Raw genomic sequence first — 21,303 nt, 5'->3', positions numbered from 1 at the left:
CTTACAGCATTCATAGAGAAGGGGTCAAAGGTCATCAACCATGATTCTGTGGACAACCAAAGGAAGTTCAGGAGGCCACCCAAAGACAAACCCACTGGACACCTCCTGCCCAGCACTGAACAGCACTCAGACACGTTTAGTGAGTAGCCAGGGAGCACAGTGTGAGAGGTGATGATCCGTTAATGTGCACAGTGCTGCCTCCTCGTGGCCACGACATAATGAAGTAACGCTGGTTTTATAGAGAAAGCTCAGATGGATGTGTTAAAGCATAACTGGAACACATTGACTTTCCATGCTATTTTCACCCTACTGTCTATTGAAGACCCACTAAGTGTAATAAGATGAAGTTAGTGTTTAGTTTACTGAGTCTTAATAACGCAATGCCATGATATCAGATTAAAGTTGAAGTTGATGACAAATTCTCTATTAATATGCATACATATGCACATCTAGGATACACTATTGCATTTAGGGTTACAGTTCAGGGAGACTCCAAAGGGGGGCTCAGGGGGAAACTGTTCTTACCACAATGTCAGTTCCCTGTCATCGCCTTTAATGATGTGGTTATATATAGTCAGCGCTGTGTGCCTCTTGTGGTCTAACTAAGCCTGTAGCTGGAACCACAAGCCCACATCACACCTGCAGAGCTCTGTAATAAGCACAGCAGAGTGTTGCTCTCTGGGACAGGGCTGCTCAAGGATCCAGAGTCTCACAGGTTGTGTGCTTATGTTAAGAGTCTTGTTAACCAGAATAGACTTCTATGAAGACGTTTGGGAACTAATCTGTTGACTTAACGGGCTGGAATGACAAAGCACTGGGGAAACAGCTGATGTGACTATAAAACATTCAGATATGGTGGAGCTTAAAAGCACATCCAAACACATTGACGTGTGTGAGTTCTCTTAGCTATAAAAGCTTGGAGAGGACACATACTTTTCCTTTTCATTGACATGCTGTCGCTCAGTCAGTAAGGCACAAAGAAACCCGAGGTTGTAATCATTACCACATGCAGTCATATTGTATGTTTCACACCGTGCACTCTGAGATACCAACACACATTTGTAGAGTGTGACCTCTGGTGGACAAACTGCTTAGATGCAGGAATGAATGCTGTAGAAAGTATAGGACAGACATGAGTTCTATTAGCGTCCTGAGGGTGATGGATAATGGACCTGGACCTCATGCTAAGTTATGCCCCTGCAGTGTTAATGGAGCTGTAGGTGAGTGTGTTCTGCTGTGCTCACATGGTTTCACGTGCATGTACGACTGACAGAGTCAGACCATAGGTGGGTTAGCTTCACTATAAGGTGACATGAGTTTGAGCCTCTGCATTGGACATAGTGTTGTTTGGCAGCAGATTAAATTAAAACTAACAAATTAATATACAGCAAGGTTATGCCTAAATTGTGAAAACAGTAGCATTCAATTAGTTGCAACAACAACAACAACAACAACAACAACAACAACAACAACCATAACAACAACACTGTATTAGAAGTGCATGTGTGGTGCTGCTCACACATGGGAGAAGTGTGTCTTCAGGGCCTGAGGTGTAGGCAGCAAAGCTTCAGTTAGGTTGAGGACACGCTCATGTTAGCTTCATAAAGCCCTGAAGTGAACTTCAGCAATAGTCTTTTCCAGAAAGCTGAATTTACATTTACACACCACACTCGTTGGGACACCTGAAACGACGTGTTTCCAATACATACTCACACTGACATCCAGTGTGAATAAAACACCGTTGATACTACACACTCCATGCTGTAGAGGGCGACACGTATCTTTTAGCTAGTTCATCCACACATAACTAACAGAAGAAGATAGTCGAACGCTATTATTGTTATGATGTCAATAAGCAGCCTTCGTTGAGGAAGAGTGCTCATCATCATCTGCTTGAACTAGGCAAGTCACCGACATCATATTTCCGCTTTCTGCGACTGACTTGTCGAATCACGCGCTACCGTTAACGTTAATGTTTAACGGTCTACATGTGAACTCCTTCAGATAACGTTCACGTTAACCGGAAAAGTGAGGATTAGTGAGACATCAACACACGGCCCGTGAGTAAAGTGAAACTCCTGGCTTCAGTTGAACTGTGTTGTTATAGCATGCGGGTTGTTGTTATGCTACATAATAGCTTTGTTAGCTTGTGTTCGCTAACTGGAACGTCAGCTAGAGGGCCAAGCTGTCGTCTGGCTAAGCTAACATGATGTGGGATACGTTTAGCCTTAGCTAACCTAGCTACAGCGGGCTAATGTTCACATCGGTGCTATTCAGAGCTACACGGTAGCCTGACAGCGGTTGTCATATGACACAAAGTGTTGCTTTTGTCAATATTTGTAGTTGTTCTGCTGTTAAGAAACGTTAGCTGCGTACTGAACGTCAATCACATGCCCCCTGCTGTCAATCATGGGAACATCATATTTGTTGTTGTGTGTTAGTTGTGTCTCCTCACACACAGTGGATGAAATTAGCTTCTGATGCCCGAACATGTTTAAGAATAAAATGATGACTTTGACTCTTCTAGAGGAGTTGTGGGTTATAATACTGACTATGAGTAATAGTAGTATGTTTCTTACTCTGCTCACATGTGGCCTGTATGTAGATTTACAGATGTATAAAACTCTCTTTTTTTTATATAGAGCAGGTTGAAACAGACTGAAATAATCCTCAATAATTTTTATTAGGCACAACAAGAACACACAGTTTCCCGTAGGAAAAAATATATTTTTCTAAAACATTTAAATAATTTCAAGCTGTACCCATCATTATTTTTTATATTTGCAACACTGGTTCAAATGACAGTGTGTAAAGGAGTCACTCGTAGTAACAAACCACCTACATTATCAGTGGACTCAGCGGTACTGAGATGTTTTAGTTGTCTTGGATTTCCAGACCTCAAACTTCACTCTCATCAAGTTTGTTTCCAGATGTAGCAGGCAGCTGTTTTCAGCTGAAAACACGGTACACTACCAACAGCTGACAGTCAGAGCGACTAGCTGGTGAACATATTGGAGCATTTAGCCACTAAGTTGGTGGGAACCATAAACAGCTTAGATATTGTGTTTTTTGTTCTGCAACAACAATGTATTCAGTCAGCTTTAACGTACAATTTCCACATTTATTTATAGTTCCCATTCATCATATGGGGTATTGTGGGAGTTCTAAGGGGTTATTGCAATATGAGTTCAAGCTATATTGCTCCATCTGATCAGTTCAAATGTTCTTGCTTCTCAGAGTGCAGGCTCGGTCAGTGCCCTCCCACCTGTCCATCAGTCACCTGGAGTGGCTCTTGTTGTAGTGGAGGGACAGGAGGGAACCCCAGCCGTCAGAGAGACGGTAGGACAGGCTCAACTCAGGATGCCTCTGTTCTTCAGAAAGAGGAAACCCAGCGAGGACTCCCAGAAGAGGCTGGAGTATCAGCTGTGCAGGGTAAGACGAGTGTGTTTATATCTGTCTTGTTTCTGCCGCTTATCTTTGGCAGCAATGTCCCCCTCCCCAGCAATGTGTACCAGTTCCTCCTGGGGGACCCCGGGGCGTTCCTAAACCAGATGAGATATGTAATCTCTCTATCCTGCTCTGGGTATACCTCTGGATCTCCTACCAGTACGTGCCCTAAAAACCTCCAAAGAAAGGTGCCCAGAAGGATCCTGATCAGATGCCCGAACCACATCAATTGGTTAGTTTTTACGCAGAGGAGCAGGAGTTCTACTCCGAGTTCCCATCGGATGTCTGAACTTCCCACCCTACCACTAAGTGTGAACCCAGCCACCCTACGGAGGAAACTCATTTTGGCTGCTTGTATCCACAATGTCATTCTGTCAATCACTACCTGAAGCTCATAGTCATGAGCTTTGTCTTCTGGCTCCGCTCACTCTTCACCACAGTTCTGGCAGAGAACCACGGCCTCAGACTTGGAGGGTTCCTCTCACCCACACCTGGCCCCTTGTCGCTGAGGAGCTTCTTAACTACCTCAGAGACCACAGCTAGAGATGTTGATGAGGCTTCTTCCAAGTAGGCTTGGGCGATAAGACGAGAGTATTGTTCAACACCATCTCAAGCATCTCGAATCAATTCCCATTAGCATAAGTGTCAGTGAGGATTTCTAACCAGGTTAACAGTCACAGTTTCATAATGAGCAGAACATATTTTACACTTCTCATACGGTGGGGTCTACATCTGTGTTAAACATCACACATTCAAACATATTACGCTTTTTGTTGAGCTTCACAATGATATCCATAAGGATCAGAATCAGATCAGAATCAGCTTTATTGGCTGTGTGTGTGTGTGTGTGTGTGTGTGTGTGTGTGTGTGTGTGTGTGTGTGTGTGTGTGTGTGTAAGCATACATGGAATTTGACTCCGGTTTCCACTCTGCTCTCAGTGTACGAACACTGTTTTACAATAAACAAGAAAAAATATATAAAGAATAAGAAAGGGCAGCAAAAAAGTAGAACATATGTAAGTAGAAACATTTAACAGCTATATACAATATAAGTATAAATATATATCCAAAGAAAGTGTGTGTGTGTGTGTGTGTGTGTGTATATATATATATATACACACACACACACACACGTGAACATAAACCTATAAATGACTTATTAAGTGTTCATCAGTGACGGTCAGCGGAGAGAAGCTGGTCCTGGTTCTGGTGGTTTTGGCATACAGAGCTCTGTAGATCCTACCAGAGGGGAGGAGATGAACAGCTTGTGTCCAGGGTGTGAAGGTCTGCAGTGATCTTTTCAGCCCCTTTCCTGACTCTGGAGGTGTACAAGTCCAGGATGGAGGGCAGGCTGGAACCAGTGATCCTCTCTGCAGACCTGACAGTCCGTTGTAGTCTGTTCCTGTCCTGTTTGGTGGCCGATCCAAACCACACAGTGATGGAGGAGCAGAGAACAGACTGGATGATGGTGGAGTAGAACAGGACCAGCAGCTCCTGAGGTAGGTTGAACCTCTTGAGCTGGAGCAGGAAGTTCAACCTCTGCTGGGCCTTTTTTCTGATGGTGTTGATGTTGGGGGGCCACTTTAGGTCCTGGGAGATTGTGGATCCCAGAAACCTGAAGGTCTCCACCACAGACACAGTGCTGTTGAGTAAGGTGAGGGGGGGGCAGTGTTGGGGGCTCCTCCTGAAGTCCACTGTCATCTCCACAGCTTTGAGCTTGTTCAGCTCCAGGTTGTTCTGACCACAGCAGAGGACCAGCTATTCTCCCGTCTGTACGCAGACTCACACCGTCCCTGATGAGGCCGATGACCGTTGTGTCGTCTGAGAACTTCAGGAGTCTAACGGACGGGTCCACTGAGGTGCAGTCGTTGGTGTTGAGGGAGAAGAGCAGTGGGGAGAGACCACATCCCTGGGGGGGCCCTATGTAAACCTACAATGCAACTAGGGGACATATGGGGATACACGATGTGTTAGCTGTTGTGTCAGGACCATGGACAGCGCTCTTCGTTGTATGGGAGGCTTATGTCAAGGCGGTGCTGTCCAGAGTACTGAGAGAAAGGGAGCGGTGGAGACCGACTGCTTTTGACGGGCCCCCTGCTCCCAGCGCCTTTGTCAACCAGATGGACCATCCTCATTGACGGCAAAGCCTCCAAACCCGTAGAGAAACACGGACCCCGTCTCGTTAACCATGATTGTGGGTGTGACATTTTTGCCGTTTCATCACCATTCATCTCCATATAACCAATGTGTTTATGATGAAATAGTTTACTTCATAGATCTAGCCTCTAAAAGAAGAACGAGTCGACTGAGGGGTCACCTACCGATGATCTGAGTCGTGACCTTAAGGGGGCAGCCCTACCTGTGCTTCCAATGTGCTCACAGCTTGAGATTACATGATGGTACTGGGACAACCTGCAGCAATCTTTGTGTGATTAAGAGTTATTCATCGCCCCAATGTGGAAGTATTGTCTTTGTAAAGATAACATTATGCGCCTTCGCTGTCTGAAAGAATGAATGTCTGTTCTAAACAAACCCAACAAGTGTTGTTCCTCGTTCCTCAGTGTAAGGAGGCCGGTGCTGATGACATCCTGGACATCTCAGCTTGTGAGCTCTCAGAGGTGAGGCTGTTACTGTCAACAGTGTGAGGCAAGATACACTGATGACAAAAAGTCTATTGATAGAACAGCAAATGTTCAAATGTTTGAAAGCCAGGTTTGGTAACTTAAAGGCACTATTAAGTTATCTTCAAGTTCAACAGTTTGGGTTTTTATATTCTTTATTCCTGAGAGCTAGATGAGAGGATCGACAGCCGTCAGTCGTTGTATTACCTGCTCCTGTGATTGTCCTACTGTGACATATCAAAACGTATATTACAGTTTCAGTTATGCCCCCCCACTTCTGGCTCACTCTTAACATTTGTTTGTAACGTTCAGTATTGAGTAGTATTAAGTCTGTATTATTAGTGTGTGGTTTGCACTGCAGATGGAGACATCACTGGTCTGTTCTGTCGCAGGTTCCCTCGAGTGCCTTTTCCATTTGCAAGGTGCTACAAAAGAAGGTAAGAATGGAGACCTAGTGTATTTTTTTTATTCTATTGATGTGTCAGATTGTATTACAAATACGTATACAATACCACGGTGTCAGTATTTGTATGTGTCCCTGGCTGAACATGTCCTCTGATGCTCTTCTTCAGGTCCTCATCCTCCACAACAATGAGCTGAGGTCATTTCTGCCCAAAGGATGTGACATCAGCACTCTTGCCACTTTAAAGGTAATGTAAACCAGACACAAGCATGATGGGAAATTTAAGTGACTATTAAAGTCCTATTACAGCGTGATATGATTTTAAAACAGTTGTTCTTTGTGGACATGGCTAGTTTGGTCTAAGTGGTGGTTCTGAAGCAGCGTGAGGTTGGCTTTTCTGTCACTGCATAAGCAGAGAATATAAAGACACAGAGCATCTCATCTGACAATGACTCATTGATGATGGTTTCCCAAAAGACCAGAACTTCCACTAGAAGCCTAAATTGTGACCCCTGCTTCATCACAACAACAATAATAATAATAATAACTGAATCTGTCCGCTTCTAAAGGTTTTGGATCTGCATGAGAACAAGCTCACTTCACTCCCAGAAGATATTGGGAAGCTGGCATCACTGCAGGTAAAGCCATTCTGAACTACAAGGGACATAAGCGTCAATGAATGCTACTCATCATCCGTGGGTGTCCATTGTGTCCTGTCAGATTCTGAATATGGAGAAGAACCAGCTAAAGGCCCTGCCGGAGTCCATCGGGGATTTGCGTCTTCTGCAGACACTCATTTTGAAGGGTATGCTGCCTCCTGCTCACTCCCAAGAATTAGAGAAGATGCAGGTCAAATAACATAGCGCATGTTTCCTACGTCACTGTTTATCTGTATAGGTAACGGTCTCAGTGAGCTGCCGTCCTCCGTCGGTTCTTTGAGCAGCCTGCGCACCCTGGACCTGAGTGATAACAACATCGTCCAGCTCCCCAAAGCTCTGGTCTACATCCGCACCCTAGAGGTGTGTGTCTTGGGATTCAAACTATCAGGAATGCAGGAAGGATCCAAACTTAGATATGGTTTTAAACAAACCCTGTGTGTGTGCTGTGACAGAGCTTCACCCTTGATGCTGCTATGATGTCCTACCCGCCTGCGTCTGTGTGTACCGAGGGCACAGAGAGCATCCAGCGCTTCCTATGCACCGGTGAGGGTTCCACACTGTCAGCAGACAAACCAACGTTTTCTGATTGAGTTCATCCAGCAGGGCTTTAGATGGTGTCATATCACTGAGGCTGGTCAGCACCAACAGGTCACACAACAAAGGTTTTTAATTTTAGGATAATAAGAATAGTAGATGGTAAATAGACTGACTGTACATCTCTTTTTTAGTCTTCTGACCGCTCAAAGCTCTTTCACACTACATGTCATCATTCACACATTCACAGCCATTCATACACTGATGACAGGGGCTACCGTGCAAGGTATCCACCTGCTCATCAGGACTAAGTAACATTCATACAAATTCATACTCTGATGGGAGCAATTTGGGGTTAAGTGTCTTGCCCACTAGCGGAGCCAGGATGGAACCGGTTGAAGGGAGACCCGCTCTATCACTGAGACAATGGGATGGCTCTGATGTACGTCTAGTAGTTTCAATAGTGTTTAATTGACGGTGGGGTTTGTTCAGCACAAACACTAAAGCTACGTTGAACCGGCTTCTCACAGGGTTAAGACTTCACTGAAAGGTGTAACTACAGAGGGGCATGTAAGAGGATGAACATCTAAAGAATTCATGGATTCACATGATCCATATATAAGACTGTAATAGAGACCAGTTACATTTCTTGGTTGACGTGGTTTTCAGAGCTGGGAGAGGAGTACTGCCCTCCATCCCAGTATCTCCTGCCGGTGCTGGAGAACGAGTGTGGCAAACAGAACTCTGACTGTGTGGATGGCCTGGAGGAGGCGTGGCAGGTAAAGCAGGTGACGCACGAACACCAGAGTAGAAGGTCACTTTTATGACTGTAGTGCTGTTCACTTGGAACTTGTTCATTGTTTCTGTTGATGACACTGAAAGTCTTTTCTCACTTTCTGTTGCAGACCAAATTCAGTGACTACGAGAAGAGAAAGGTATGGGCACTGGACTCCAGTGACTGGCTGCACACGTTTCGTTTGTAATGTGAAAGTGACTAACCCACAGATAACTATCACCAACTCTGCAGGACCCCTCCGCTCCACTGAGGGGTTTAAGCATTTCTTCAGCTCATTGTTCTGGTTTTAGGGTTTTTAGGTAACTTCACCGTTCTCATAAGCAAACAGCAGACAGACTCATTCAGAGACCAGCTGGTGACCACAGTGGAGCATTCAGCAGCTATTCTGACTCACAGAAGACATTCAGCTATTGTTGTGAGGATGCTGCATTTCAGGCCAGACCCAGTCCCTGATGCCAAAGCGGGTATTTTACCGTAAACAGCTGAACGACATGCAGTGATGAAGTCCCATGAAGATGGCTTTTTATGTCAGATTAAGTGTCTGTCAGTCCCTTACAGCATCATCCTGTTGAGCTCATTCATGCCTTTAAAAACATGAAGCCGTTGTTGTCCAAACCACAGTTCATATGAAAACTAGTACAGACACTGTGCAGGTTCACAAGTTCTTTAGCTCGTTGTTGGTTGATTTAAATTTTTTAGATGGCAGACAATGCAAGTGTCATTGCTAGTTTCAGACCGACCCAGCTGTCATAGTGTAAGTGGCAAATGTACCTGTGCCCATCTGCGCTGCCAGTGGTGTGTTGGTCTTACAATGAGGTATCAGGAGCCTTGTTGGCACACTGCTATCTGGAGGCAACAGAGAGTGAGTGCACCATTGACCAACAGAACCCTGCCCTGAAGTCAATGGTGCCGTACTTTCCTGCTATTTAAAACGCTCATTATTCAGAAAGTGAGATGAGCCTACATAGTGTGTGCACACTGCTGGTTACACACACAGAAGCACTGCTCCACAGTTAAATAGGGTGTCAGTGCATTAGCTGTCAAATGGAGTTGTTGATGGGGCAGAAGGTTGGGAGGCTGGGGAGGCAGAGGGTTCACACTGCTTAAAGGGAATGGGAGATGACACTCAGAACACACCTATGATTCATTAGGAGACTAAGTACAACCCCTTTGCCCCTTGCGCCTCACTTTACACCCAGATTATGCTCAGTCTGACTTGCAAAAGTAGAGTTGGACACGCCCTAAATGCACTTGCACCATTTTCTATAGATGGTTTGAGTAGGGTCCTCTGACTCATCCCTCTGTCCACCAGGAGCAGAAGCAGCAGGCGAAGCTGGCCTTCGAGTGGCACCTTGAGGAGAAGAAAAAGGAGCACACCCAGCTCATACTCATGAACACCTCCCGCAAGGAGAACATCCTCCACTCAGTCCGACAGGTACGGCAGTGTGGAGATACAGCAGCAGTGCTGGATAGATGTGCATTTGATCAATTCCTTGATGGAGCTTTGTCTTTGTATATCACTACGTTGACGTATAGTTATGCTAAATCATCTTCAAGCTCACTGTTGTTGTTTTGAAACTCAACTGTGATGTCTCTGAAGAGACGAGCAGTGAGCTGTGTGGACGTCGTGGCGTTGCTTCATTATACAGTTCACTGTACAGTACAGCACTCAGGAAAATGAAAGACGCTCATCTAGATTCTTTTATGGTTAGTTTTATGTTCAGCTCCAGATGTATTTATTAATACTATGAGTTTGATGGTCAGCTCCATATTTATTTAGGTTTTACTACTTAGATGATCAGTGTAACCAGTTAGTACAGTGTGTCATACAGTCGGGTTGTTTTGTTTGTGGTATCGGCCTTTTTCCTGCTCCACACTTTCATTATTATATTTAAAAAACGTCTAATGTTTATATACTGCATGTATTGTATACTGGGATTCTACTTCCTGTTTAGGTTTGCTGTATTAAGAAGATGTACACTTATTGAAGTTGTTGGTGTACGATATATTATTTTAATACTATACAATATTTCAGTCCATGTATTTAGTTGTTATATGTTGTTTAAGTGAGGCACACAGCTCATTGATACCAAAGACCAGTGCGTCCCCAACCTATTCATTTATATAGCATTCATAATATGTGCATAAGATTCAAACATGTTTTGATTCATTATGTTGTCATTATGTTTTTTCATGAATGAGTTTGAGTGCAGCGTGGTGATGCGGTTCACCCCTGTGCTTCAGGTCCCACTGATAACTAGGGAGTGTGTGTCTGTTGTGTCTGTTTCTTTAGTTGTTTTGTTGACCTCAGCTGCGTTGGTTTGACCAATCTAGGAGCAGGAGCGTCTGGAGATGGGGGTCAGCCAGCAGCAGAGAGCTCAGGAGGCAGAGAGGCTGCTGGTGCTGGAGAAAGTCAGACAAGCTGAAGACGGCATCAGCAGTCGCATCAGCAACATGTTAATGGACAAAAACAGGTAGGACCTGAAGGAACTGGCTATGTAATGATGTTTGTTTTGTGCTGAAGAGTGGATCTGTGTCACATGATAGATGCTCTATGCGTCTCTGCTGACTGCAGTGTATTTATTTTCATCTCTCCAGGCAGAAAAAAAGTGCAGAGTTTCTTCAAGCCATGGAGGAAGATCGGTGAGTGGACAGACCAGTGATCCATAATCTATCAGAGCACACACACACACACACACACACACACACACGAGGCACTCCAACACAGCAATGTGTGTTTCACACGCAGCACAGGAGACGGAGACACAGCTGTCTGTACTGGTGCATGCTGGGTAGTGAATAGATTCCAGTGGTGCTTGGAGGATTGTTACAGACTGATGATTCAAACATTTCCATAGCTCCAGAGCTTTTCATACAAGTCAGATGTAATGATTTCTAAAATTCACAATATGTTTTACGGAAGGAAATATTCAGCTCCAATCAACACTTGTTGGTGTTTCGCTTTTCAAAAGCGACATTTTGACTGTGGCTGAATACGCCTAGTTCTACTGACTGATACATGATGCCAACCTCAGTGACGGGTGGAAAGTCAAACAACGTGTTCAGTGCCTGATAACCAATAATGATATATGAGAGAAGAGCGGTGAGTCGGTAACGCATTCTCAGCCTAGATGACTGAACTCAGAGGCCACGGTGGGCTTACTTTACAGCCAGGAGAAATATCCTCTACAGTATCATGAGACTGTGAGAAGATTATGAGTAAAACATTGACTCAAATTACACAAACAAAGAGAGGAGAAGCTGTGGTATCAGCACACAGAGGGACACTAGATCTTTACACAGATAACAGTTATTGATGAGATATTAAAGCTCTGAATAGAGAATGTTTAGTGCTGTTAATCTCGTATGTAGAACCTTGTAGTTTTAAAGCTAGACCTATGTTTACTAAAAAAACGTCAGCCTAGTGTTACTGTTTCCTTCAGGATTCGTATGGAGCATCTGACTGCCATTACACAGGAAGAAGCCAATTCACTGAGGAGGAAGGAGGTGGCCGGTAAGCAGCTTGGCTCATGTACTTCACCTGTACAGTGTTGTGGATATACAGCTGCATCTTAATGAATTAGAATATCCAAAAGTTAATTTATTTCAGTAATTCAATTCAAACAGTGAACCTCATATTTTATATAGAGTCATTACACACAGGGTGATATATATATTTCAAGCGTTTATTTATTTTAATGTTGATGATCATGGCTTACAGCTAATGAAAACCAAACAGTAGCTCAGACAATTAGAATATTGTGAATAAGTTGAATATTGTAGACTCATGGTGTCACACTCCAGTCAGCTAATGAACTCCTAAACACCTGCAAAGGTTTCCTGAGCCTGTAAGTGGTCTCAGTCTGGTTCAGTGGGCCACACCACCATGAGGAAGACAACTCATTTTCTGAGCTACTGAATGTTTCCATTAGCTGTAAGCCATAATCATTAACATTAAAAGAAATAAACGCTTGAAATACATCACCCTGTGTGTAATGAATCTATATAATATATAGGTTTCACTTTTTGAATTGAATTACTGAAATAAATGAACTTTTTGATGATGTTCTAATTCATTGAGATGCACCTGTAGAGATCCTGTTTACAATACTAATAATAAAAAAAGAATGTAAATAGTTTTCAGTATTTCCATTAATTTACATATGTACCATTAAATACATGGATCAATCAATTCGCTGCTAACGTAAGGGAACAGCTGTGGAATGGGATAAAGATGGCGTGAGTTCTCTGTGTTTTCAGTGGCCATGCAGAAGATGCTGTCAGACGGCTGTGCTATGAACCTCCTCCAGGAGGCCAGTGATTTCCGCAGACGGAGCCTGGTGTCTGAGGCCTACAGAAGGTCAGACACACACACACACACCAGATGTGAGCAGTTGGATGCTGTGAGAAACATGTTCTAGACTCAGTGTGTTGTCTCTCTCCCATGTCTTAACAGTATGGAGAATATGGACAGGAAGTTTGACAAGATGCTGTCCCTCCAAGTTTTAGACAAATCTAAAGCCATCGCCCACATCTTACAAGAGGTATGTTGAGCCTGGGTGTGTCTTTTTTAGTTGTCACCAGTGCTGTGAGAGCCTGGTGGAGAAACCTACCTCAGTGTGAACTTTGTGAGCAACCAAGTGACCGTCATTCCCTGTGATGGCTCTCTGCAGGAGGAGATGCAGAAAGCAGCGTTCCAGGCCCTGCAGCTGCAGAAAGACGCTGTGCACGGCTACATCCGCAACGAGGTCTGTGTGGGCGGTGGAGATGGGTGGGGTGGAGTGGAGTGGGGGTCGAACCTTTCTCTGATGGAGCTCACCATCTCTGATGGAGCTCACCATCACATGAAAAGCCGTACAGCAGAGATAGACTCGGACAGTCTAAGGCCAGTTAAACAAATCAATTCAGGTTATTTGGAGAGCAGCGGTCCATGTGGTCACTATGCTTATGTTATGTGAAAGGTGTGACTCGTAGTGATGTACCAACAGAGGCTCCCAAGTGGCCAAAAACATGAGTTAATGTAGGTTCAGGGAAATCACCACACTTTTGAAGATGTAAGTGGTCACACACACACACACACACACACACACACACACACACACATCTTTTCACTTCTCTCTGGCTGTTAGAAGAGACACAATGATGCTGGTGAAGATGAAAAGAAAGATGTTGACATTGTCATTTTTATCCTGTTTTGTTCTTTTTCCTTTCTCTTATGTCACCTGCAGCCCACCCATAGCCTCCTCATACTTACTCATTCTGGTCACGTCATTTCTGTTAAAGCAGTGTCTATTTATAGAATAGTCACACGGCAGCTATTCCACTATTCACACCATGCCAAGTTGAATATGCTCCATCATTTAGCAATAGGCTTTAGATTCAGTAGTAGTAGTAACAGTGATAGTAGTAACAGTGATAGTAGTAACAGTGATAGTAGTAGTAGTAACAGTGATAGTAGTAACAGTGATAGTAGTAGTAGTAGTAACAGTGATAGTAGTAGTAGTAACAGTGATAGTAGTAACAGTGATTGTAGTAGTAGTATAATTCACTACCTACACACAACAAAGTTTGTGTAGGTAGTGAATGAATGTGTCAAACTCAGGACTTTCACTTAAGTTGGAGTCCGGTGAGAAGCCTATTGTTACACTTGATTTGTATTATTATCATGTTCAGTTTTCATTGGCGGTGTGGTTCGGTTTAAGACAAATATCCACAGCCTACAGGAGGCTACACATACACATACAGCATCTAATGTGGGCCCGGCTCAGATGCAAATAGTATTGATGGCTTCTGACACCAGAATGCCAATAGCATCTGCCATTTTCTAAACGTTCTAACTACCAGTCAGGTAGCCAGGAGACCCTGTGTAGTACTAGCCACAGACGAGGCTTTCATGGAGCCTCAGCGTTCAGCAGCATGTCCCTTCTCCTGCTGGCTTCATGTTTGCTTCTCCACTGTCCCCAGATCAAGCTCATAGAGGGCGAGTTAATGCAGCTGACTAGATTGGAGATTAAAAGACGCAATCTGGATGCTGAGAACCTGCAGGTGGGTGTCACCGCCTTTTTCATTTGTTAGATTTTTTTCCTGCTATATCATTTCTTTTGGCTATTTTCATGTCATTGCTCCATGTCAACAGTTTGTCACTTTACACATTAAGATAAAAAAACAAAAACCAGATGAGAAACGATTTAAAATACGTGACTTTGATCGAGTGATAATAGGTATATCAATCATATCAGAGATATGTGATTTATTTGTAGTCTTTCAACAGTATTGATAAGTGTGTGTGTGTGTGTGTGTGTGTGTGTGTGTGTGTGTGCATGTGCGCGTGTGTGTGTACAGGAGGTTCTGGTGGAGCAGCGAACAGCTCTCAGTGATTTGTTGCAGCAGCTGCTGAAGCAAAGAGACCAGAGAGAGCAGGAGCTGCGGCAGGTTCTGGTGAGGAAACGGCTGCTTTGTTCAGACCTCAGTTCACTTCTCTCTTAGAGTCCAGCAGTGGCTCATGATGTACAGGTTCACAGAGACTGCTGACATTCACTCTCTGATAATCATTCACACACTTGTCTTCCTCATTCCGGGGTCAAGAGGTTAAAAGAGACCAGCAATCACTTTGTGTTTTTCAGGCGGAGATGGAGCGGAAGTCTGAGTCCAACCAGCAGAACTACTGGATGATCCAGTACCAGAGACTGTTAGATGCCAAGCCCCTGTCACTGCGCATGCAGGTACAGTATGGTGCAAGCTGGACACACAGAACACAGAACCTAACTGTTCCGTTGTTAAACGGTAGTCTCATTGCAGGAAGCGGGCGTGCAGAAAGAGTTGGTCAACCTGATATGCAAACTGTCGGCTCAGCACTACCTGCCCATCCTGGCTCATCATCGAGTGACAACTGAGGCCCTTCGCCACATGACGACCTCTGACCTCAAGAAGGTCTGTCTCCAACATCATTGCTAGCACATAACTGTCAGATGGCCCTTTGATGTTTGAGATCTTTCAGCTAATACTGTAGCGACTGTGGCTCAGTGGTCCTTCAAGCAGAGGGTCACGGTTCCATCCCCAGCTCCGCTAGTCCATGTTGTTGTGTCCTTGTGCAGGACACTTACCTCAATGTGCTCCCATAGGATGAATGGCTGTGAATGGGTGAATGATGACATGTAGTGTTAAAGCGGCTTTGAGTGGTAAGAAGACTAGAAAAGAGATGTAAGGTCTGTTTACCACTCAGTTTCAACATCAGCTGTCAACTCAGTGTCACCAGTCTATAGTGTTGGCTTGAGCTGCTGCACCAGCATCGGTCCCATTGACTCACAGTCCCTCCACTATGACCAGAAATAGCACGAAACAGATGCACGTGAAGTGGTTTAAGTCTGAGGTCATGTTCTCCCTCTCTGGGCTGGGAGTGAGTCATTGCCCCAGGGACTGGGATAAGATGTTGTACACGAAATATACCAACCGGTGCAGGTACTAGTAATGCTAATCAACCAAATAAAACATGATACGAATACAACAGTCACAACTTTCACATATGGTCCTGAGCTTTGGGTAGTGACTGAAAGAATGAGACCCTAGATACGAGTGGTCAAAATGGATTTCCTCCGTAGGGGGGCTGGGCTCAGCCTGAGAGAGAGGAGCTGCTGCTCCTTCAGGTGAAAGGGGCCAGCTGAGGTGGTTCGGGGATCTGATCAGAATGCCTCCTGGGTGACTCCCTCTAGAGTTTCCCTGGCATGTCCTAGTGTTAAGAGGCCCTGGGTAGACCCAGAGCATACTGGAGGGATAGTATATCCTGTCTGGCCTGGGAACGCCTCAGGAACCCTCAGCTGGAGAATGTTTCTGGGGAGTTGGACATCTGGAATACTCTCCTGAACCTGCTGCCACCACGACCCGGCTCCAGAGAAACAGAAGAAAATAGATGGATGGATCATGAAACTAGCCTGATAATTCAACTGAACTGCTTCTCTTATTTTATGAACGACAATGAGACTTCACATAGAGAGAAAATCAACAACCGTCAGAGTGGAGCTCAGAGAACAACCTGCTGCTCAACGTCAGCACAACCAAGGAGGTGATTGTTGATTTGAGAACAAAGGAGGTGAAGACTCACACCGCTGTCTGCATCAATGGAGCTGAGGGGGAGCAAGTGAACAGCTTTAGGTTCCTGGGAATCAGCGTCACAAACAAGCTGACATGGTCCTCACACATCTCCATCCTGCTGAAGAAAGCTCATAAACAGCTGTAGAAGGCTACATTCCTGTCTCGTCCTCCACATAGAGTATAGCTTAGAGTTTTTCATGTGTAAAATGGGACTACAATCTGAATTTAGTTGTTCAACCCTGCTGTACAATGACAATACATAAACCTGATAATATATCAGTGTTGAGTTTAATTATATACTTCATGTGAAGAATAATCAACATTGATTTCTCTCTTTTCAGATTGGCATTAATGAAATTGGAATCCAAACTGCTCTTCTGAACTGGGCTCTTCAGCGCTACCCTGAAGGTACATCACATCCTACATGTGTATGTGTCAGACAACTACTGTGAAGTGTGTGTTGAAAGCAAGAAAAAAAATCAATAATATGTTTATTATTGAGGTCCGAGTGACTACATTAAGTATAGAGGGCTTCAAATGCCTAAATGCCAGAGAGTGAGAGCCAGAGGGTATGGGGGGGTTCTGACAAGTTAGTTAGTAGAATGATTCATTCATCCACTGCTCTGCCGCTCACATGTCTACTGAAGCTCACGTCGTAATAGATGCATCCTGTCTCAGAAGATGACACAGCAGCGTTTGCTTCATAAACGCTGCTGTGTTTCTTCTTCTGAATTGCTGTGATGTACTGGATGAATGAACTCAGGTAATCCAAAGGCTGCCTCATAAACAGAATACTGAGTTAACTCAGCAGTGTGAGGTGTGCTTGTTATGTACTGTGTTTCATTGGGTTTAATACGTGGTGGACGGCTGTGTGTATCGCCATCAGAGGCTACTGATTCATCATCATTAGATGTCTTCAGACGTGTTACTGATTCATCATCATTAGATGTCTTCAGACGTGTTACTGATTCATCAGTACAGACTTTCATTCAGAATGAAGCAGCTGTAGACAACAGACGCTGGAGGAATCCAGTGTCCTCTTCCTGTTATTTCTTCTTTAAGAATGAGGAGGATGTAGGATGTGTTCACGGCTCACTCGCTGTCTTCTCCTCCATCAGGAGCCTGTAAGGCCGTCCAGCAGGACGAGGAGGCGGAGGTCGCCCCCACCGCTCCGTCCCCTAGCCCCCCTCAGTCGCTTCCCAGCAACTCCGCCTTCCAGATCCCCAGCCCACCGCTCACTCCGGGGACCCCCGTCACCCCCTCGGCCCCCAGCCCTGTGGAGGGACCAGGGAGCTCAGAGTGCGTGGTCTGCATGGAGACCGGGGTAAGACAAGTTGCTCTACTTACTTCCTATATAGAGCGTGTGAATGAATCCTCAGTGAGGACTGCCCCTCAGTGACTGTAGAAAACCTTAGAGATGTTCGTAGTGATGAAGTTGAAACGTGAAAGCGACTGATGGTGTCTCTCCTCTGCCTGTCTCCAGTCTCAGGTCATCTTCCTGCCCTGTGGTCACGTATGCTGTTGTGAGGTCTGCAGCGGCGCTCTGCAGAACTGCCCTCTGTGTCGTAGCAACATATCCCAGCGTGTACGCCTCTACCACAGCTAGGACCCGCTGCACCGCGCTGCACCGCGCTGCACCGCGCTGCACCGCGCTGCACCGCGCTGCACCGTCACGCCGCACCGCTCTTTACTTATGCATGATCAGGGAGCGGCTGTGAGTAGGCTTTCAAAGAACTGAGTCACTTTCCTGTATTAACCAAACAGTACTTTGTGATGTATATGCTGAAACAAATAGTTACTTCTACTGTGTTTATTGTGTTTTTGGTTTTCAGTGGTGTCCAAGCCTGTTTCATTTGTTCATTTAAATTCAATATTTATTTTTATTTTTAGCATTACATGTTAAGAACTGTATGTTCTTTGCCTTATAGTAGTTTCTAAATTGATGTGTGCCTTTTTCTGGGATTCTCTTTTTTAAACAATACTATTTGTCTGTAATACCTGTCCAACCATCATCTTAACTAAACATAGTGATGATTATTATTATCATCACTGACGCAACATCTCATTGCTCTTCAGTGTCTTGTTCTGCCCTCCCTTCTCATCCCCTCTGTGCCCGCTGGAATCATTTATCTTCTGTTAATATGTTGAATTATATATCAACGCATATTAAGACAATTTGAGAGGAAACTGACTTCAGCCCCGGTCCAAAATGATCTGCTGTAAACATCACAGTTCCTCCTGCTCTCTGTTTACATCACTGTAGGTTTGCTGTGTGATCATCTGGAACACAAATGTAAGAACGATGAGAGTCCCGTTTAGTTTGAGTTGTTCTCTGTGGCTCTAGAAGGAGCTTTGGAGACTGTGGATTGCATTACAAAGAGAGGGCATGGAGTTTGAACATGGACATTTACCCAACCCATTAAAGACGCTGTTGAGTTGCTTCATGGGAAATGTAGGATCCAGAGATTTTGGAGCTTGAAGGGCTAAAAGTCTGTATTTCTCAGCCTCTGATATCATATCTAATGTTGGCCCTTCTTTTCTCACTATTCCCACAGCTTTATGAAAGTGAATGGGAATAAAAGAGCAATGCTAGATTGGTGGACTACCCCTTTAAAATCCATTTGGACACAAGATCAGTTAATAAAATAGGACCCATCCTTCCTATTTCTCCAAACAAAGTTACAGTTAATCAAATGACCACAACCCATCTGCCAGACAGTCCAGCTGGGCCTGTAGGGGACTCTTATGGGTCTGGGGTCCCTGGACAGAAGGTGATCCGGACTTGGACCTCACTTTAGTTTTTGTCTCACTTGTCTCTGACTTATCTTCTGGTCCCTTTCTTGTTTGAAATGCTAAATGTGGTGCATATGTATGAACTAACAACACATCACTAATGCTATTACACTCTTTCAAGTGCTCTTAACTTTGACATCCCAGCATGTATCAGGAAATATCTTACTGTATATGACTGTTAAACGTAGTGTTAGAGATTTCACTTCTATACAATGCTGACATGTCATGTCGACAGACTGATGTAAAATATATATATATATATGTGTACTGTATACATTTGCTGTACTCACCTTGTGGTCGATGTAAAAGCTTTGTGTTGCTGAAACGATGCACTGTTCTCACACAGACACTCTGGACATGTAGTGAAGTACAGCGTAGAACCCGTGACGCTGTGTGATAGCATAAATCATAGCATAAACTGATTAAACTGAAAACCAAGGTGAACATATATAATGGGTTATCAAGCCATTTTAGAAACAGACGAGCACGACCAGCTAAACAAATACAACAAAGTGTTGCTGTATTTTGATTGGTCACTTCCTGTATTGAAAGGATTTGCTTTAGGGAGTGCATCTTCTGCTCCAGCAGCAGCAACGGAACCCTCGACACTGGTAACTCATGAGAATCATTTAGATACATGGTGACTCACCCTCTGTCACAGAGTGAAGGAACACATTGTGATTGAACCTTTGGCTCACTGATGACAGCCCTTTCATTTGACACATTCCTGAAATCACAAGCAGCGCTCTCTGAAGTTAGATCTAAACACACACAAAACGGAGATCTTTTTGCATTACTAGTAGAAACTAAGGTAGTCCCAATACCAAATAAACAATGAATATGATATATGAAACCCAAGCTATGTGTTATTTATTCTTTTAATGTGTGTGTGTGTGTGTGTGTGTGCGCGCGCATAAGGGCTTCCCACTTTCTTCCCAGCGCCCACTTAATCGTCATGGGTTCCTTCTCCACTGTCCAATAGCGAACCTCCCTGGGGAATAGCCGATGTAAGCGACCTGATGCCGGAACTCTGGTGGTCCCTGCAGAAGCGGAGAGATTGGGTTCTTACTCATGGGTTGCTGGATGTCCTCTGGACCTGCTGGGGTTGGAGCATCGCAGTCACGTCAGTCTGTGGAGCATTCCTGACGGAAAAGTTTGGAGTGAACCGATAGTAGAAGCCAGCCATCCCGAGGAAGGATCTGAGTTGCTTCACAAATTGTGGGAGAGGACATGATTCTTATGAACTTCTGGTTCAATATCCCCACCATCAATGGCGAACACAAGGTACTCCGCTTTAGTTCAGAGACACACTTGGCTGCATTGATCGTCAGGCCTGCTGAGTGTAGGCGCTCCTGGACACTTTCTTCAGGTGTCCCAAGTGCTCCTCTCAGGTGGTGCTGTGAACATCAATATCAAGCTGGAGGCTGAGGGTTGAAGAATGCTGGTCTGCTTGCTTGGCTTGTGTTCTGGTGACAGCGATATGACAGCTTTGTGCTGGTCAAAGAGGACAGGCAGGTCATGACCCAAAACCACTGAGACAGGAAATGATCAGACGAGCCAATAGTCCATCCTTGCACTTCAATTTAAGATCAGCAGTAGGCTAAGGCTCCTCATCACCGTGCATACAGCAAATGGCAATGGTCTCACAAGTGCAGATAACATTAGCTGGTGCATCTTGTCAGTGCACAAAGGTCTGAGTACTGCCAGTATCAGGGCTAATAGGTTTTTCCCATTAATCTTTACAGTGGTCAATTCCATAAACTTGCTTGGCGTGACCTTCTTGTCCAACAGAAAAATCCTTGCTGTGATTTGGTATCAAAAACTTTTGACATTTGGAGATTTCTGAAAGAATTTCACTTGAAGTGCTCAAAACCCCTTGTTGTCGAGATACGTCCTCTGAATACCTTCGTTCTCCAGCCTGAGGCTGTGATTATCATAGAGGCTGAAACATGTCACTTTATAC

General features: G+C 44.5%; 1 protein-coding gene across 5 annotated transcripts; it reads left to right on the top strand.

Moving 5' to 3' along the window:
- Nucleotides 1-1,823: 1,823 nt before the first annotated feature.
- Nucleotides 1,824-20,198, top strand: lrsam1 (leucine rich repeat and sterile alpha motif containing 1). 5 transcript variants are annotated; one of them, XM_068705678.1, is made up of 25 exons: nucleotides 1,824-1,902; nucleotides 3,238-3,432; nucleotides 6,008-6,064; nucleotides 6,460-6,504; nucleotides 6,640-6,717; nucleotides 7,040-7,108; nucleotides 7,191-7,275; nucleotides 7,368-7,489; nucleotides 7,582-7,672; nucleotides 8,333-8,442; nucleotides 8,569-8,598; nucleotides 9,778-9,894; nucleotides 10,794-10,933; nucleotides 11,058-11,102; nucleotides 11,903-11,973; nucleotides 12,720-12,819; nucleotides 12,916-13,003; nucleotides 13,133-13,207; nucleotides 14,424-14,504; nucleotides 14,802-14,897; nucleotides 15,083-15,181; nucleotides 15,258-15,389; nucleotides 16,889-16,955; nucleotides 17,666-17,871; nucleotides 18,031-20,198. In XM_068705678.1, exons 2-25 carry the CDS (start codon nucleotides 3,361-3,363, stop codon nucleotides 18,151-18,153), a joined length of 2,199 nt encoding a protein of 732 aa, XP_068561779.1. In that variant the 5' UTR covers nucleotides 1,824-1,902; nucleotides 3,238-3,360; the 3' UTR covers nucleotides 18,154-20,198. The 5 variants fall into 5 exon arrangements, with proteins under 5 accessions (XP_068561779.1, XP_068561778.1, XP_068561777.1 ...); XM_068705677.1 differs by having other exon boundaries at nucleotides 9,772-9,894; XM_068705676.1 differs by having other exon boundaries at nucleotides 8,333-8,451.
- Nucleotides 20,199-21,303: the final 1,105 nt, after the last annotated feature.

Source organism: Cebidichthys violaceus, unplaced genomic scaffold (assembly GCF_023349555.1).
Source record: "Cebidichthys violaceus isolate CVI_PGR_0920_01 unplaced genomic scaffold, fCebVio1.0.p SCAF_12, whole genome shotgun sequence".
NCBI lineage: Eukaryota > Metazoa > Chordata > Actinopteri > Perciformes > Stichaeidae > Cebidichthys > Cebidichthys violaceus.
This window is presented reverse-complemented; position numbering and strand designations above follow the sequence as displayed.

Bases quoted from the DNA above. Each gene is read 5' to 3' on its own strand.
- lrsam1 (XM_068705673.1), top strand. From the start codon at position 3,361: ATGCCTCTGTTCTTCAGAAAGAGGAAACCCAGCGAGGACTCCCAGAAG. The intron at 11,974-12,719 runs GTAAGCAGCTTG...CTGTGTTTTCAG, and splicing joins GAGGAGGAAGGAGGTGGCCG to TGGCCATGCAGAAGATGCTG. The intron at 14,505-14,801 runs GTGGGTGTCACC...GTGTGTGTACAG, and splicing joins TGGATGCTGAGAACCTGCAG to GAGGTTCTGGTGGAGCAGCG.